The sequence below is a fragment of the Batrachochytrium dendrobatidis genome (genome assembly GCF_000203795.2).
Source record: "Batrachochytrium dendrobatidis JAM81 unplaced genomic scaffold BATDEscaffold_11, whole genome shotgun sequence".
NCBI classification, from domain to species: domain Eukaryota; kingdom Fungi; phylum Chytridiomycota; class Chytridiomycetes; order Rhizophydiales; genus Batrachochytrium; species Batrachochytrium dendrobatidis.
This window is the reverse complement of record NW_006281109.1, coordinates 217,736-236,786: the sequence shown is the minus strand read 5'-3', so window position 1 is coordinate 236,786 and position 19,051 is coordinate 217,736. Positions and strand designations below refer to the sequence as shown.

General features: G+C 39.0%; 6 protein-coding genes across 6 annotated transcripts; 5 read left to right on the top strand and 1 right to left on the bottom strand.

The window, feature by feature from the left end:
• The first annotated feature begins 263 nt into the window (after nucleotides 1-263).
• BATDEDRAFT_35744 (uncharacterized protein) lies at nucleotides 264-1,890 on the top strand. Its single transcript, XM_006681081.1, has 3 exons — nucleotides 264-435; nucleotides 704-933; nucleotides 1,002-1,890. Exons 1-3 carry the CDS (start codon nucleotides 276-278, stop codon nucleotides 1,713-1,715), a joined length of 1,104 nt encoding a protein of 367 aa, XP_006681144.1. The 5' UTR covers nucleotides 264-275; the 3' UTR covers nucleotides 1,716-1,890.
• Nucleotides 1,891-2,027: 137 nt separating this feature from the next.
• BATDEDRAFT_26814 (uncharacterized protein) lies at nucleotides 2,028-5,395 on the top strand (the record flags this gene model as incomplete). Its single annotated transcript, XM_006680996.1, has 9 exons — nucleotides 2,028-2,072; nucleotides 2,446-2,699; nucleotides 2,775-2,986; nucleotides 3,108-3,194; nucleotides 3,365-3,550; nucleotides 3,626-4,523; nucleotides 4,597-4,908; nucleotides 4,974-5,157; nucleotides 5,222-5,395. 9 exons carry the CDS (start codon nucleotides 2,028-2,030, stop codon nucleotides 5,393-5,395), a joined length of 2,352 nt encoding a protein of 783 aa, XP_006681059.1.
• A 518-nt stretch (nucleotides 5,396-5,913) lies between these two features.
• On the top strand, nucleotides 5,914-8,585 carry BATDEDRAFT_35743 (uncharacterized protein). Its single transcript, XM_006681080.1, has 4 exons — nucleotides 5,914-5,983; nucleotides 6,148-6,818; nucleotides 6,905-7,855; nucleotides 7,945-8,585. The coding sequence occupies exons 2-4, from the start codon at nucleotides 6,182-6,184 to the stop codon at nucleotides 8,265-8,267; spliced, it is 1,911 nt and encodes a 636-aa protein (XP_006681143.1). The 5' UTR covers nucleotides 5,914-5,983; nucleotides 6,148-6,181; the 3' UTR covers nucleotides 8,268-8,585.
• Nucleotides 8,586-8,809: 224 nt separating this feature from the next.
• BATDEDRAFT_26812 (uncharacterized protein) lies at nucleotides 8,810-17,185 on the top strand (the record flags this gene model as incomplete). The annotated part of the gene is made up of 13 exons (XM_006680995.1): nucleotides 8,810-8,864; nucleotides 8,948-9,082; nucleotides 9,252-9,361; nucleotides 9,435-9,551; nucleotides 9,638-9,795; nucleotides 9,895-10,180; nucleotides 10,273-13,364; nucleotides 13,440-14,819; nucleotides 15,008-15,323; nucleotides 15,454-16,245; nucleotides 16,380-16,772; nucleotides 16,861-17,050; nucleotides 17,115-17,185. The coding sequence occupies 13 exons, from the start codon at nucleotides 8,810-8,812 to the stop codon at nucleotides 17,183-17,185; spliced, it is 7,095 nt and encodes a 2,364-aa protein (XP_006681058.1).
• A 67-nt stretch (nucleotides 17,186-17,252) lies between these two features.
• Nucleotides 17,253-18,026, bottom strand: BATDEDRAFT_13196 (uncharacterized protein; the record flags this gene model as incomplete). Its single annotated transcript, XM_006680916.1, has 4 exons — nucleotides 17,253-17,420; nucleotides 17,539-17,576; nucleotides 17,670-17,717; nucleotides 17,870-18,026. 4 exons carry the CDS (start codon nucleotides 18,024-18,026, stop codon nucleotides 17,253-17,255), a joined length of 411 nt encoding a protein of 136 aa, XP_006680979.1.
• A 461-nt stretch (nucleotides 18,027-18,487) lies between these two features.
• BATDEDRAFT_90951 (uncharacterized protein) lies at nucleotides 18,488-19,046 on the top strand (the record flags this gene model as incomplete). Its single annotated transcript, XM_006681196.1, has 2 exons — nucleotides 18,488-18,686; nucleotides 18,796-19,046. The coding sequence occupies 2 exons, from the start codon at nucleotides 18,488-18,490 to the stop codon at nucleotides 19,044-19,046; spliced, it is 450 nt and encodes a 149-aa protein (XP_006681259.1).
• Nucleotides 19,047-19,051: the final 5 nt, after the last annotated feature.

Below are 19,051 nucleotides of genomic sequence, written 5' to 3'. Positions count from 1 at the left end.
TGTAGTGTTTATTATGTGAATATGGCAGTAAATAGATAATGAGCGATTAGACTATTTTAACAGCTTAACTTTATGGGAGAAATGAGTATTGATTCAAGCTTGTTACAGCTGTCAGAAACTGAATGGTTTTGACGAGTTGAAAGATTGAACATGAAATTCAGTCTGTCAGCCAATAGCAGTGTGAAAGCACAACTGTCAAACCAATATTTTTGTATAAAACCCCAGTCTTGCAAGTCCGAACCTGGTACCACAACTTTGCTCTACACTAAGCCAAAATGTCCTCTCGGTTTCTCTCTGGAGGTTTTACAAAAAGTTCTGTATTTTCATCGTACTCTTATACGTCTTCTATCACTAGTTCGTATACTCGTTATGATACTGTTCGCTCCCCCTTTCTTTCATGTCGTCACTTGGCAGGACTCTCTACTTCGAAACCAGGCAAGTTGTGTTGCTTGTCATAGTACCTTTGACTCATATTGATGTCCTTGCTAGTCTACGTGCTCAGAGTCTACTATTTATCCCTTGACTGTTTTGTTGAGATTCACTGTGGCCAGTTGAACTAGATGCTACCTTGCGTATTCCATGTTTCAACTGTATAGTCTCGTGTTATACTATGAGCTACTACTCTTGATTTCCAAACCCCCGGGTGTTTAAATTATGCTGCTATACTTTGTGTATTTCGGTAACTGATCTGCCATGTGTTTAGTGAACAAGGTTGCTCTTAAGCGTAAGGTGACCCAGAATATTCTCAAGAATATGCCTGCTCTCCCCCAAATTGTTCCTCCAGTCAAGCCAGGAAACTCCTACTCTTTCTTTGTAAAGAGTAATGCAGAGACTTTCAAGGACTGTCCACCTGAGCTTAGTGCTAAAAAGGTTGTGTGGGCCTCGAAGAAAATAGCCGAGATGTGGCACAATACATCTCCAAGCGCAAAAAAGGTAGATCAGTCTGTCTTGTGTAAATAGTTTAATGCCCAACTAACTGGTTTTGCTCTTGGAATATCAAGTTGTACTTCGACAAGGCTTCTGTTGCTCTCGAAAAGTACAAGAAGGACTATGCTGAGTATCTCAAAAAGCTTACTCCGGCTCATCATACTCTTATTCGCAAGATCAATGTAATGCGCAAGGCTCTTGGTAAAAAAGTCCAAAAGCCTCCAGTTAACGTGCATCTTCCAAAACGCCCAACCTCTGCTATGTTCTGCTTTATGCGTGATGCTGGGGCTCTCCCTCACTCCAAGCTTGCTGATCTGATTGGCGAAAATGCCACATCGACACTGGTAAAGCGTACTTCTGCTCTGAGCAAGGTGTGGAATGGAATGAGCTCTGGGGATCGTGAAAAATATACCGACGAGTACAAGAGAGCATATGAACAATGGTTTAAGGAAAATGCAAAGTACTTGGCCAACACCAAAGAATCGACTCAAACTATCACCGATATGATGGCTGCTTTGACCAAAAATGCCCGTGCACAGGTTATGCCTAAAAAAAAGCTTGTCAAGAAAGTAAAAAAGATTGTTAAAAAGGTTGTCAAGAGAAAGCTTGTTGTGAAAAAGTCTACAAAGAAGCTAGTTGCTAAAAGGACTGTCAAGAAGAGCGCTAAGAAGCCAGCTGCCAAAAAGACTACCGCCAAGAAGACTGCTGCCAAGAAGACTGTTAAAAAGACTGTTAAAAAGAGCGCCAAGAAGCCAGCTGCCAAGAAGGTCGCTAAACGCAAGGCTTAGGCATATGGTGGGATGGTAGATGAACAGATATAAATATGTTTTGAACACTTGGCAGGAATAAATTGATCTTATGCTAAAGATTCAAACATTTTGCAGTCATCTCCATATAAAATGGAACATCTTTGTATTTATTTTGCAGTAATTGTTTTGAAATGAACAGCAATTATAAATGCTCATTGGAAATTGGTTATTGTATAAAAGCTTTGTTGCATTCTAATATCAAATAGATTTGCAATCTAGTTCAAGATTACAACCAATCATATAATATTGAAAGTCGGAGATTGAACAAGTAGGGAATATATTGGAACAGGAATGAGCAAAGATAATAAGCTAAAAGAGTTTATAAAACAATGTTTGGTAAGATTGGTACCAATCAAACATAGAACGGGTCGTTTATTATACTCTTATTTAGTGTTTTACGTGAATACAGCTTATATTGCTTGTTGAATATTGTATTTGATTGTAAAGCATGGAGTCAAAAGACTCTTGGAAAAGTGATCTACTTGAACGACTGTGTGCATATGGCTTAAATCATGCATTGACCAAGACCACTCTCGTCTCGTATCTCTCCACTACATCATTAGAGAATACCTTTTATTGCAATACAGATACTGATTCGTCATTAAAGCCTTTACCGAATAATCCTGTATTGAACTGCAACCATGTGCCGTGTTGCATCCAAGACAAACTGAACATTGATAAACTCTTATACGATATTTGTTTCGAAAAGTGTTCTGTTTCATGTGCCATGAGAGATGACTTGGATTGTGTCTCTCACATTCATCTTTCAGATCCAAACATTGAATGGTTCGAGTCAATACAACGCTCTAGCAATCAATTCATACTGGAATCTCCTATTGTGTCCCTTTCCCCTTTTAATCGGACTAAACGAGATTTATTCCATAAAACTATTGCCAGATTACCAACATTTACTACTTGCGACTCGTTCAAAAACAAACCGTTGCATCAAATTTTACAGTCCATGTAAGATCACATATCTCCATGACACTTGAAATATCAGGCTTTTTCTAATACTATTTTATTGTGTATTTTCAATAGTGTGCATGACTGTTCAGATCATTTACAAACGGTATCATTGGTTTCAACTACCTCGGTCGAATCTTTAGACTCGACGTTGTTTCGCGAATTGTGTGTTGACAGATCTGACGTTGAATTTATGGAACAAATTATACCAGAAAAATCTTCATGTTCATTAAAAAATGAACCATGTATCAAAGTGTCCACCATGAATATCTCACAAATGAGCGAATGTGATGCAGATCAACTCGTTTCCGACCATCAATCGTTAAAAGGAATGTATACTGCTTTGCATTACATGTCTATAGTATATACAAGCACAAACATTAATCTTGAAATTTAATTGCATTATAGACGTTCTTGTAGAAAAATCGAAAATTATAGATACTACGGAGTTCAAAGTCTTTTTAGCACAAGATCGTGTTCATGCTGAACCACTAGGTTGTGTTTATTGTGAAATTGTATAAGCGACCATCTGTTGCTACTAGTTCGATGATGCTGATTTAAACTAACCCGAGTTGTAATGCTAGAACCACCCTTGTCGACAAGAAACATCAGCACAACTCATACTGGAAAATGTACTTTGATGTTGCATAACATTTTAAAATCAGAGTCATTGTCCAGTGTATTGGATATCGATCATATCTTCTCAAACAGCTTAGAAGAATTTGATTCAATGATTTCAGATCACTCAATTGCTCAAGATCTACTGTCGTGTGTTAGTCATGTACCAAACGTGCTTTACAAGGAAGTCCGTGATGCTGCTTTTGATCAGCCATCCACGCATAGGCTTAAACGTAATTGTGGATATTGACTTGTTTTTCCAATTTATTCTAGATTCTTATTGAATAGCTTATGTTTGGTGTACATAGAAATAACAGAAATGCCAGCATTATGTTTGGCGCAATCAAGTCAAAATACACCACCCAACATTAAATCTACCATTACTTTGCTTGACTTGAAGCCAATGAAAGTATCTACTACTTGTCAACTTGAAATGCTTTCGTGGGACCTCACAAACGCACTCGTCACCATCAATAAACATAGCCAGATAAGCTCAACCCATTTCAAACCTTTGGTAATATCTTCAACAGTATGGCGCAAAGAACTACTTTTGGCTGAATATGCAATGGATGTGTTTTCACACTCACGAAAAGTGATACAGCAGTTGATGATAAAGTATGAGCCGTTGAAACATTCAGATCTGCAATTTCTAGTAGATCAGGTCGCGACTACATTTATTTCGCAATTGTCCGAATTGCCGATCGGTAAAAAGTACACAGTATCCGACGTCGGCAACTCAATGGCAAATAAAAGAACTCGTAGTCAATACGAAGATGACATGACAGGAGGAATGGATCATCCAAGTGTATGTCTGCAAAAAAACACTGCATCTATCGTTCAATTTTCTGTTTCCGACTCTGTAAATGACTATATTCGGATTCGCGATAAATCAGCCACAAAAGTATTCTCACGTTCAATGGATGCACCATCACCATCCATGTCCTTTATTCATATCCAATCCCCAAGCCATTTCAACACGCATCCTCCATTCATTCAAACCGAAAATGTGGTCGACTCATCAGAGCAGTTATATACTTCAAGCCATATCTATTTGGCTACACCGGCAGTGTTTCTCAATGGCGCATTGGTTAATCACCTTGCGAATCGCTATCACATTGAACTTTATGAACGGTCGTATGGATTATGCAACCCTAAATCAAGTAACTCGGTCCAGATCATTGCTTTGGATGAACGCAATTGTACCATGTAAATAGATCATTTGACATTTTCATTTTGAATGTTAAATAGAGTTTGAATCCAGTTGACAAGTTTGTTTTAGATTATACCCCATCCAAATGCTATCGCAGCAATCCCAGGTGCAAATTCAACATATTGAGAGAAAGTTTGATCCATCACTGGTTTTAAATTCTCCACTGGGAAATATCATTTTAGATGTAGCATTGCGATTTACGCAAATCCATCTCATATTGACAGGAATCTGTAGTGGCAATGAGGCATTTGCCATGACACCTCCTGTACAACATGTATTGGCTCATCTATGCGTGTTTTCTTCTGTGCTAAAAGAAAAAGTTGGGACATCACTCAGGTGGACTTTGGGTGGCAGTTTAGATCATGTAGCTCATTCAATTAGGTAAAGTTTCTGGGCCGTTTTAATGGATTTGAATTGAACAAGCGCCAACACTATTTAAATTTTAGAAAGCTGGGCAATGATATAGCATTGCTGATGGATTCAGAAATCAACTCGGATGCCATGGTCAAGAATGAATATATGAATGGCAAACCATGGAGGTCACAAAGCATGTGGGAGAATAGAGGATGGCTGCATCACGATCAGAATCCAGTTGAGTTTATGGCTTTTAATCTAACCACACCTGTCAAAGTATTCCACCCATACTTTTTAAATACTGCAACTAACCCGCTTTTTGAAATGAATGACATAATAGCATAGTGTGTTGTTGTGTATGTTTCCTACACTCAATGCCATGAATGTGGAGATTATACTTGCACAAAACAGTCTATATGAGCTGGCTCAGATGCATGCCGAGTTGGTGATTGATGAGCTGAGTTTGTGGGTAGAGTCGGAACGGTTGAGGGTATTTCTCGAATTATTTTTGTAAAATGGGAATCCGACTCGGCGCAAGTCGGTGAGATCATATATAAGCGGAGTACCAAAAAGTGTAAAGAGTCGGAGGTTTGAATGGACTGACAAGGAATGCCAACCAGAAAAGTTGGCTAAAATAGCAACAAAATAAGAATGAATGTCAAGGTATTGATGCAAGTATGTTTGATATAAGTATATAGATACTAAAGCACACACAGAATAGAATAAAGCCCATTCTGGTAGTAGATGCTTAGATGAACATGACGTTACTATAAACGTTCCCTTTCTCATAACCACCCCATTATATAGTAGTTTTTGATTCATCCTGAGCAAAAACAAGGCGGAAAGTTTGTTTCAGTGACTGACATGAGCGAGTCGTTGGACACGATTGATCCACGTGTAGTCAGCACCAATCACGCGCGAGCCATGCACTAGTCAACCTGACTTGAATTAGTCGATGGCATTATGAGCCATTAGCTCATGAGTTTATATTCCATGGTTTTTAGTTATTTGGCAAGGTATTCTAGTTATTTAGACTGCTTGTTGATTAAAATCCAAGTTGTTTTAAAGCGGTAGTTTGTATTGCTCAACATATATAGCCCAGGTAAGCCAATAGATTTATACATGAACTCGGGTTGAATTAAGCACGCACTTGTAAACCGTGAGGTTATAATACAAGGTCGATACTCTAGTCGAACAAGACCGTGTTTGCAGCTTTTGTTACATCTCAACTCTTCCAACTTTAACCCACGTTTGTTCTTATTCTAGTTGTTAATATTGTATCTGTACTATTGGGTACATAATGGAATCTCAGGTCGTTGATCCTCACTCTACTCCATCTGCATACTTAGAAAAGTCTGTTCGTGTGCCTGCTGTAAACATCTATCCTTGCATCAACACCGATGATACTGATAAATCATCTACTCATAGCTTGACTTGCAACCACTCCCTTGCTAACGTAGCTGTTTTTTCTGACTCTGTGTGTGGATCCACCGCCATTGCTGCCGAGCAGGCTTCCTTTGTTCCATTAATTTCTAGCTCATCTTCAACACCTGGAATTGTGCGTACCTCCACTGGTGCTGCTGTCAAGATGAACCATGCGGAAAATGGAGCAACTGTTGCCTCACTTACCGAGTGTCCTGTTAAGCCTGCCTCTACTACTTCCTCCCCTGTATTGGTCGATATAGCTTCTCCCAAGCTTATACCCACAAAGTCTCGTTCTGGCTTGGACGCCCGCAAAGTTCAGGAGGGCGAGTTTGAAGCGGAGCGACATTTTTACCCGCGAGTACTTAATGCCAACATCCACCCACTCGTATCATCGTTCTTTTCACTGGGCAATGAACGTATCCTTGCTAGATATACTCATCTGAATCCACAAGTCAACCTTGATTCGTTGAAATCGCTTCTTAAATACAAACCCAAGTATTTTCAGTGGGCTGGTATGTCTCTTTTCCATTATGCAGTGTTTGGATTCTCGTATATCGATATCTAGTTTAATGTTGCGTATTCTATGCATTTGTTATAGGATCTGATCTTTTTCATGTTACAACTGCCGAGGGTCAACGTCAAATGATCATTGTTGAGACCAACTCATGTCCATCTGGTCAAAAATCGATGCCCCTACTCTCTGAAATTGGCGAGGAGCACGAACACGGTGGTTATGGCATTGTGATTGATTCCACCTTTTGCGAACTGGCCGCTAATGCTGACAAATCACTTGGTGATCTTGCTGTGGTGTGTGACAAGAACATGATGGAGGCATCGGGGTATGCTGCTGTTCTTGCCGATACCGTCAAGGAGACGGTTTGGCTGGCAGAATACTATGTTGAAGATCCTGATCCACCAGTCAAGTGGATTGATGGTCTGATGTACCTGAGAGATGAACACAAAACATGGCATCCTATTCGTGCTTGTTTCCGTTACGTTACTCAAAAACCATGGAACCGTATTCCCATCAATTCGAAAACCATTGTTCTCAACAGCATTGTATCGTGTCTGGCTGGCGGACGCAATAAAATGATGGCCTCTCGTGCATACGATTTCTTCAACTCGGAGCTCACTGGCACTGGTATGGCAATTCGCATGCCTGAAACCATTCGCAACGTAACCAAAAGCGAAATCCCACTGTGGATTGATTCTATGGGCGGTCATGCCGTGCTCAAAGTCCCCTACTCGAACGCTGGCCAAGGTGTTTACACCATTACCAATAAGAAGGAGCTGGATGATTTTATGAACACCGACCATTTTTACGACAAGTTTATTGTGCAATCGCTTGTTGGAAATGCTTCATGGTCTTCTGTTACTCGTGCTGGCAAGTTTTTCCATGTGGGTACGATTCCCAATAAAAAGAACCATACGTATGTAAGTGACTTGCGTATGATGGTGACTGCCAATAGCAACGGGTTTCGCCCGGTTGCATGCTATGCGCGTAAGGCTCGGACTCCACTATGTCGCAACCTTGAAGATCATCCCGAATGTAAGTTCTTGTATATAGGTTTCAGCTGTCTACTATAGATTCGAATGTATTTTAATTGCTCACATTAATTCCAACTCATGGTGTACTAGTAACTTCATGGGAGATGCTTGGCACCAATTTGTCGGTTAAAACAGATGGTGAATGGACTACTGAAGCTCAGCGATTGCTTCTCATGGATCGCAAGGATTTTAATCATCTTGGTATTGGAATTGATGATTTGATTGACGCATATATTCAAACAGTCTTGTCCGTAATTGCTATTGATAAAATGGCACAGCGATTGATGAAAGATGCACCATCTACTGCTCCTCGAGATCCAAACTATCCATGGTATAACGAAAAGATATTTGATTTTGAGCTTTTTGAAGCACTAAATCCTGACAAGGCGTTACTCGACGAGATTGTCATGTAGTTCTCAAAGTCAATCTGTCAATACTTTTTGCCTTTTTGATCATCGTTTGTCAGCTTTGGTTTTATGTACATACTAGTCAGAGTCTGTTTAGATTTTGATATTTCATTCACATTTATCTTTGCTTTTTGTCGTCAACTGTTTTCCACATCATACCAAGAGGTCTAGATCTAAGCTCTTGCATAGTCTATTCCTCTTGCATGCTTATTTTTACTTTTTATCAGTTTCTTTACTACTGACTTGCCACGGAATGTGTTTTGCATCGACTGTCATGTATGAGATTGAATTGATTAAAACCTTCAAACCCAATTAGTCTATTTTGAATCTTTGTAGTGCGAGTATTTGAGTTCATTTTTCAGTATGTGTGCTATAGTTTTAGTGTTGATTCAAATGACATGATTTGAATCCAACATTTGCAGCCAACAAACGATTTCAACCCACAAAGCAGTTGATTTCGGCTGTAATAATTTATACATCTGACATCAGGACTATTATTATAGTCGGATTGACTCTTTTTAAACCAACAGTACCAAACATATCCATTTATGGACTCGGCATTAGTGGCATGTGTGGAGGAAGTAGCATTTGATGGCATTCAAGGTACACAACCTACTCGATTCGAATGCTGTTCATCTGGCTTGTTTCCTATCAAGTTATATCTGCTTTAACAACTCAAATGTTAGGTTGCTCTTTAAATCGGCTATGGAGTCTGCTCGAATTACGGATTTCAAAACAGTGTCAGAGTTTGGATGAATCATCCAATGCATTTGAATTTGAAGCGAAACAGTCAATACTGGAAAATGAGCCAGCCAAGCAAGGTAGTTCTAAAGTAGACTGAATCATTGGATTTCAAATACAAACTGGATTATCTTCTTGATACAGATGATGCTGTTTAAATCTATAATGAATATTCATATCGTAAAACTGACTGGCTATTTATTGATTGGACTTGCCAACTGATTTTATTATATCTGCATTGTGGTCAAGGTATGCTCATTGATGTAAACATGCGACAGTTTTTGTTTCGACAGATGCTCCAACTTCGAGACCTCGCTTTCCATCACGGTCCTTTGAACCCAAAAAAAGATGCTCAAATGGTACTACATTATTCTATTTATTTTCCTATTTTACTGTTTGACCTGCATTAATAGTTTGTTTTGGAATATATAGTTGGAAAGATCTGATTTGTCCAATATACCTTTTAGTCAACTCGAGCAAGCGTATCCATTGAAAATCTACTTGGTAGCAAGTGAAACCGCCCGATTCAGGGTTTTGCAAATCAACAAAGTAGGACTGGACTAAATTCACCACTTTGTAGTAGTTTATGCATTCTCTGCTGATCACATTGTATTTCTCGGATTGTTTGTGTTTAGAGTACCGTTCCAATTAGCGACAATGTGTTTGAAGTGTTGGATGTGATTGTCAAGGGACGTGAAAACGGTGCGTCCCAATCGGAAATCTCTAAACTACTGGCAAAAGATCCACGATCTACATTTTACACTATCAAGGTTCTCAAAAAGTCAAATCTCATGTACGTTGTATACACAGGCATCTGTCTGTTTTGAAATCATCTTGAATGATATTGAATGCATGTCTGACTGTGCTAACACGACGAGATCTGTCATGTTAGTTTGAATTACCCCATAGTCAAAAATAAGATTCGAACTCAAAACTGTGTTCATCGACGATTCATTGATGAGTGCAAAGCATATCACACATACATGAAAAATATGGGATTGATTGCTCAGCTTGGAAATGCAGGAGAGTCGTCCAAGCTGATTATAGACTCCACTGCCAATAGTAATGAGCAATTGGAATTTGTTATTAATCCTGATGGCATCAAGGAAACAATCATGTCTCTTGTAATGGGATCGGCTAATCAAGTTATGGCTATCGAGGATATTTTTCTGGCACTTGTAAGTCGTACTGGATTGCTATAGTGAATCAAGTAACAACCAAAGTGGTTTAAACTTAAAAGCATTATGTTGTCTTTGATTATCACATGTAGAATTTTCAAAAAACTAGACAAGCCCGTAAATCATTTTTTCGTATTATTTGTATATTGGTCAACAGCCAGTATTTGGATCGCATTAACATCGTTGATCCAAAAATCAAAAATGGCACTCGCACAGTTAAATGCGTGCGTGGTAATCGCGCATACATTAGCTCCAGTAAATCGACTCTCAATCAAAGTGCACTATTGTGCTCGGAAACAGCCCAGCCACTTTCTCAGCCATCTGCATCATTATTAGCAGACCAAACTATTCACACCAACCATGTGCCAGACAGTATTGTTTGTTCACAACCAGCTGGTCGATTTCTTAGCAATGTGCCTATTCAAAAACAGGTCTATGATATTATAGAATCGACTGGCACGGAGGGTATTGTCATATCAGATATTTGTAAAGCACTTGGAGGAGTTTATCTCCGCATGCTGCACCAAATTACGACCAAGATGAGCACTAATGTTTCTACGAAAACGCCATTTTTGACCACTATTGCCGATAATCAGCTTAAATCACATATGCTGCGCATATATTCATCTCGAATGCTTGGAATGGTGGAACTTGATCGTGCGCCTTGTGCTACAAAAGATGCAAATTCTGTGATAGGTGATGATGATACACGCCTTAAAAATCACCAAAATGTGCATGATAAGACTGCCAATCCAACAGCCAAATTTGATTTAGATACACCTCGGAATCTCTTGACCAAGTCTAATACCACTTTTGATTGTCCAATCATAGCTACTGATGCGACACTTGGCTCGCAATCTTTGGTTGCAGAGCATAGCCCACTTTTAGAATTACCCCTTCTGCCAGCTGTCGAGTCTATTCCAGCTCCAAGATCAAAGCGGAAATCAAGCCGTAGACCTGCTCATGTATCTAGTTCGCTTACTGATGATAGTAATACACGTTCAGCGTCGAAAAAGAAAACTAGTGTACATGCTTCTCAAAGTGACCATCCGGTGAATAATAAAACTGCTGTTTTTGATGGCACTGATTGCATCCTTACGCCCTTGCCTATGGTGGAGCACACATTGCCACCTATGACCACTCGACAATCTACTCTTACACGTGCTTGTAGCACTGCCTCGGGCAAAGTTGAATGCCGTAATGGAAACGCACAATTGGAGATAAACGCTCATTTTCAATTAGATCAACCCCAGCAACATAAACAAGACGATTCAAGCCCAACAGTAAACTATTTGACTCGAAAAGAGAAAAAACGATCACTCGAGACTCTTGGAACGCATTCAGGCGATGCTTTGTTTTCAAAAAAACAAGCTTTGGCTCCACCATCAAACGAATCTGTCGGTACGGATATTATAGATAAAGAAGCCTCGATTCATACTCCAAGTGAAGCAATAAACAGCACTTCCGATACAGAGAACACTCTTCAATTCACCAAACCCATTGTTTTAATATCTATCGCACCCAACACCGAGCCATCACCAGGTTCTTCATCTACTGGACGTGCATGCGAGATTTGCCATATGCCTATTCCAAAAAACCTTGATCCAAGTGTTGTTGTTGTTTGTTGTTTTGGATGCAAAAAATGGTACCATGGTCGTTGTCGCAAATACAAACTTAGCAGGACACCCATAGGCAAATGGGTCTGTTCTTCAAAATGCAATCCATCTCAAGCATCATTATGGAAGCAGCGTGTACTTTTCGATCAAGTGGTTAGACCACAATTGGTTAAGCGTGCCACTGACTCGAAAAACCTATCTACTACACCTTTAAACAAAGTTGCGCAAGTGGATAAATTGCTTGATGAAAATAGCTTGAGCGGGGAAATTCAAAACAATACGTCTACTCAACCTGATACACCTCTAACCAACACACCGCAAGCTACAAGCCCCTCCCTCACTCTGAGCAATAGATTAAGAAAATCGACTGTTCCCAATACACATTCCTCACGAAGTCAGATTATTCTTGAATATCTTGAGGCACACCACGTTCTTGTTATTTCGTCAAAATCAGGCGACATTTTGAAAAAGTTTGAAATGGAACGAGAAAACGGAAATTCTAACTTGGCACCGGTTAAATATAGCAAAATAGATAAACGAACGGTGGAGCGAGCAGGCAAAATGCTTCAAAGCGAGGGCAAAATTAAACTATACTCTTTTTCCATCATGTCACTGACTGGCCGAACAAGTATGAAAACAATTATGCTACATGGTAGTTTGACACCACAGAGCAAAGTAGTAAAGGATCATTTAAAAATACTACGAGCAGAGGCGATTTTAAAACCGCAAACGGTTATTAAAAAGGTTATGAGAAGCAGCCAGATCCAAGTGCAGCGACTAAAACGTGTTGATCAAGATGGTCGAATTATAGATTCAACCGCTGATTACGACAACAAAGAGAGTGATGATGCAATGGAAGACACCCTTGACGGCACAAAGACATTTGGAAATGATCAGTTTAAAGACTCGATGGCAGATCTACAGTTGAATGACTCACATCCAAGTAGCCCCTTTTTAGCGCCTTTTGATCAGAATTTTGACCTGAACCGCATACCTAATTTCAACCTCAACTTTGATTCCAACTTTACAGCAGATGAGAATATTGCCACTGGTAGTAGTTCAGATCAAAATATGAATGCTCTACAGTTGCATCGCGGATTTGATTCAGACAATGAGTCTAGTCAACCTATTGCTACACCATTGCAGTCTAACCTATCTGAAGTAGCAAATACGTGTTTAGTGCGTTCTCAGCAAACTCCATCTTCAACCCCACAGATTCTTTCCACGGTAAATAATGTAGTTGTGGGTGATTCAGCAGATATTTTAGAACCACAACATACGACTGAAAAATTGGAGACTAGTCGAGCCATTGCTTTCAACTATGGCTATATGGATGCCAAGTTTATTCGTGCCAAAATTTTCTACGAATGGTTGTTCACCATAACTGTTCTCAATCCTATTATGTCGTCACATAGCAACAGTGCTGATGAAGGCCATGCGGCAGAAAAAGACGGAGTACGCACCAATCGTATTGTGGAGTCGTTGCGTTTCTTTTCAGAGCTTCCATTTGACATTTTTGTAAAGTGTATTGGACTGTGTTCTCAATCCTCAATCGCTGATGCTATCATGTCAAGTCCAAACTATTCTACCCTTAGCATTGGCAACATTGAGCCATCTATTCGCCCCTTGATATATAACTCTAGACTGCGAAAAGGTCTCAATCTAATATTAAGCGATTTATGTAGCCTGGGATTAGTACATGCTTCCGACGAAACTGGAACTGTTGAAAAAGAGTTGGAAAAATCTTGGATGATGTCTCTAGCCAATATGCCACAGTTTTTCCGAGTTGAGCGACGGGCTGGTCTTTTTGATTATTCTATGATGCCGCCACTGCTGATTCGACATATTGATATACGATCGGTGTCTGATGTTGCCTCGTTTTGGATTCGTTTGGAGAATCAGTGTTTAGCCCATTCTACCAATTATTTTGTTGATGGCCACAAACTTCAATCCAAAATCAAAGCCTACGAGTCAGATATTGATAATGCAAACGGTCAGTCTTTGGACCAGACCCATTCAACATGCGACTTGTCTCAAATGGAGTCACAATCGGGCAAACCCTACTCTTTGTCCAATGTCTTTAATATTTCACTCAGTCAATCCAAGTTACAGCATAGTCTTTTTCATACGCGCAATTGGCGTGTTACTTACCGATTTACAACTGCACAAATAGCAGTATTGATGAGCAAAATAGATAGAAAAAATGGAACTACGCCATGGAAAAACGACTTGATTTGCCATGCTCTTGCTGTTGAAACTGGATTGATTGTTCCACGAATCAAGAGCTTTTATAGAAAGTATCAAGAAAAGCTGCTTTCACAGAAACAAATGCAGCAAATTCGCTGCAAACAGCAAAATGAGAACAAGGCACGAAAGTTTTTGTTGGGCATTCGAAAGCACCAATTGTCTACACAAGCAGCATCATCTGGAACAGACAATGCTGTATCAACTCAAATGCCTACAGATGATAGCAAGAGCAAAGATATTGGGTTCAAGACTGCCCAGCGTGCACGAGTAAAGTCTAAAGTATCTCGAGTGATTCGCCCTTCTCGAATTGCGGCTGCTAATGCACTACAGCGAGTTGGATTTTCAGATGACGCGATAGCGTCTCGATTGCCCTTATCAGACTCTAGCCAATCCGAATACACGAGATATAATACTGATTCAATTTCTAAACTTCGAATTAGACACGCATGGACGCCTGAAGAAGACAGAATGATTTTAATGGGTCACACAATTTTATTACATCGGTTTTATACTGGTCGTATTTCTTGGATTCCGATTTCCAAACTTTTTGAAAGTTCAAAAAACTATGATACATGCCGTAGAAGATTTGTGAGATTGTGCAAATCTCTTGAAAATGTCAAGCTTCTGTATATGCTGCGTAGATATTGGCCAAGAATCTATGAACAGGGGCTTTCTGATAATGCTTTTGAAAATCAATCGAATGTAAAACCATCAGAGTTTAAACTCGTGGATATGGTAACTTATTTTCAAGCGTCTATTTCCGAAGATTCACTAAGGTATGTTATTTGAAAGCGTGTTTTTTAACCTAATGCATCATTGCATATTTGTATGATCATTTCATACGCCAGAGATAAATCGTACTAGGCTAAATACACACTCGATTAGATTTTACCTTGCACGAATTTGACCTATTCAAGTCTTTTATACTTACAATAATTTTGAATGCTTTTAAACATTATTTTAGTTTAAACTGTCAGCTGAATAATAGCAATTTGAACGTTAAACTCCCTTCCAACTATGAGACCTTGATGAATGAGTATACATTTAGTCCAATACAAGGAGAGCTTTCCAAAGAATTTAGAGTACCTTTGAACGATGGCCTTGATTTGTGCACCAGCACACGAATGCGAATGGCCATTATGTACTGTGTTCCAATAACACTTACTAATAGCGACTCTACAGTTCCCGACTTTCCTAAATCAACATATTTGGAGAGCATGGCTGATGAAGACTCGATTATGCAATATATTGAGCATAATAAGCTTCAAACAATTGTCAAGGTATGATTTTCTACTATATCGAGTGCTCATATGTCTAAGATCTTGATGTATAATGAGCATTTGCTAACTAAAATTGAACTTTTGATATAATATTAAATGACGCATACTTTAATGTTATTGGATGATCAAGGCCATTTTGTTAACACCATCCTCATTATACATTCCTGCGCAAGTGTTTTTATTGCTGACCTGTTTTTCATCTGATCGACTGTCATCAGCAATATCAAGTTTGAGAAGTGATGGACTAATCACTTATGCTGGCTTGGTTGACCATCGTCGTCTTCCTGGTCGTCAGTATAATCTTACTGAAAAGTTTTTGCTTGCAATTACAGGTCCGCTTCGATCACAAATGATACCAGAGACGTTTTCGGCGTGGAACTTGATTCAGTCTAAAGCCCAGAATGGTCCATGGCGTCTTAATAATTTTTTTGAAGGTCCTATGGTGGCTGCCTTATTATCTTGTGCAGTTAGTGGTGATATTCACATAGACGTTGAAATCAAATGGGACGCATCGGTTGGAGTTGAAAGTCAAAACGTTTTTATTGACGTGTCATTGACCAATAATGGACAAAACACACCACCTACATTAGGAAATACAACTACAAAACGACCCACTGCTTCACTGAAATCGGCTAATGACAATGAAGAGCTGCCATCGCATTCTAATTCCGATACTCTCAAACGTATTTGCACCGACTTGAATCAATCTTTACACCATGAATCTACATCAAACTCCAAAAATGCAGCTTTACTCAACAATCTAGCTATTTTAAAAGGAGCTTCTGCAAAAGATACGGATGTGAACAAATTGCTAGATGAGGCGTGCAGTTTTAGATCTGATGCTAATGGCGCTTATCTTCGACTTTTGTTTGATGCGATTGAAACGGCGGGAATTATTGGAAAAACATACACTCAACTTCAGGTAATGCATTGATAAAATTGTTAAACTGTAGTTTGAATTTGATGAATCGACTGCATGATTTTTTTGATTTCATCTTGCATGTGTTGAATTGCACGCTAATTACTAATGAGAATTTCTGATGATATTCTATGCAGGAATTGAGCTACACAGACTATACTGCATTTTCTTTGGACATTCATTTGGATATTTTAAAATCGATAGTTGTGAGTGTACATGTTCCCATGATTTCCAAAGTTGGATTCAAGACTTTTCAATATGTTGCATTTCCATATGCGCACCATTGGCATTCACCCATTATGCCTGATATTGAGTCTGAATCACCGAGTAGGCTTGATACCTCACTTGCATACTATCCTATTGAGGATACTGCCAATAAGCAGACTCGCTCAAATCTGTGTGATGATGTTTTGCTGCATGTTCCTACCAGACTTTGGACAAACTCGAATGGATCGCGTTTGGATGCTGTGTGGCTCGCATGTCTTGAATCGACTCTTGGAGTTATTGTATGCAAACCTGGCATCTATGAAGTATGAAATAATCGTATATTTGTTCACTCTCATTGTCCTGCCTTGTTATATGTAAAAACTGGTTTTAACTGTTTTTACTGATCTGTAGTCTCGGATTCAAAAAGGATTGGCTTATGTTTTGACCCCCGTTGAATTGCACGAGGTACTCGATGAATTGGTGTTGCGTCGTTTATGTACTCGAGAGCGATACACAGTAGGCAAACAGCTCGAGAATGCATTTGATGGACTGTTTAATACATCTTTTGCTGAATCACAAAAGTACTTTTTTCAATCACAAGGTAAATTTGCAATGTTTGTATAGTATCATATTGGCTGCTAACTTTTTTGCTGTTCACTTTGTAGAAAATTCGTTTCAAAGTAGTAATACCGTCACTGCATACTTTCCAACGACCGATTGGTTCAAATTGCATTGACTCGCTACTGTATTGACGTAAATAAAACATCTTATGCATTTATCTTGCAGTACTGCTTCTATTTATTTTACCATTTGTTATTGGGATGAGCCTTGTATAAAGTATACAACTCGTGGTTAAAAAAACTAAGTTCCGTTTCATTCTCGACGCTCTGAGCCGAGAGAGTAAGATTATCATCCATGATAAACGTATCCTTGCCTTCATCATGGTCCAAATTGATAATAAGATGCTGCGTCTGTTACCAAATCAATAAAAGATTAACAAGTGCTAGTGGAGAGTCGAACAAAAAATCTGGCTAGATTCCCAATGAATCCAAATCAGACATTCCAAAAAATCACCAACGTTGCACATACTTTGGAGCCATGAGCCTTGACATAGAGTTTCAGGCAATCTAAATGCAAATCCACGATTGAATTAATCATCTAAGCAAGCGCAGTATTTAAAATTTGGACATACAGTAATGCAATCCATTTGGTAATCTTACCGAATACGGTGTTATGGTATGGTTTTAATCCTGGAGTTGACTTGATTTCTGTGATTTATTAAAAAAATGTTCAATCGATGTAATCAAGTTGGCAAACAAACGAATAAAGTCGTCAGCTGTGATCAAGTTGATCCATATAATGCCATAAGCATATATGACTTGGTCTAATAAACAAGTATTTTATATACAGACTACTGTACTTTCTAAAACGAGGATTTTCAGGTCTTTGACAAGCATTTCTGGATCAATATGCTGAAGGACAAGGTTTTTGAATGTACGATATTCAAAAGACTTGATCAGTCTGATTGTAAGAGTCAAATGTTTGGGCTGGTCATCTACTGGTGCGCATGAGTCCATTGCTGTAGCAGCAACAACCTTTGTTACAGAATCTGGTGGTGTTTGGTTGTTCATTAATGAAATGTTGCTCAAGACTGGGGCAAGCATAGGAATCCAACCAAAAACTGTTTAGAAAACTTTAACAATATTATTTGACCAGGTGCTGACAAAGTGAGCAGCACAGATGGGTCTTGTATGAGGTTTACTAAACTCTTGATTCTATTTGATCAACTTTTTGATAAACTGTCAAAGCATTGGTCGGAGTTTGCATCGAGACTAAATCTGGCATTTGTTTCAATATTTGATGGTTTACTCGACTGCTATAAAATCCAGATTTATAAATCTTCAATATGCGCAGACATCATACTGTTACGTATTCTGTAGTCTGGACAATAGCAATGATTTTAAGCAGCATTGTATGCGACGGTTTACCAGAATCAAATAGATTTCATGAATCTTCATCCATGTTATCCAGTACCAACATGCCATCTGTTTATGGTACTATTTTTAAAAAAAACTCTCTTGATTCCAATTCAAACCAAGAAGCTCCCGTATGTCCAAATATCTATGTGACTATTAATGGTGATGATTGTAATTCTGTGGCAAAGCGATTCAACTTTTCAACGGCATCTTTGCTTGAAATAAACTATCCTGTGCTGGACTGCACCAATCTGACTCCAGGTATTTTACTGACAGATTATAATCTTATTGTCGGTGTGTTTGGTTTATTTTGTACCTCTAACATTTGACTTCAACCTTGTCAATCCGATATGAATATACTTGAAACTAGGTTCACCTATTTGCATTTACTGCAATAGTCGGTTTCCTATTTGTCATCCAACAACTCCGCTTCCACCCAACGTTCCTCCTCCGCCACCTTTATCTAGTTGTCAAAAAACATATACGGTTGTTGCAGGAGACTCGTGCTGGCAGATTGCAGCAACTCTCAAGACCACCGTCGATAATATTCAAAGACTCAATAACTGGCTTTCATGTTATACTCAGTATATCTATCCTACTCAAATCCTGTGTGTTGGTTGATTACT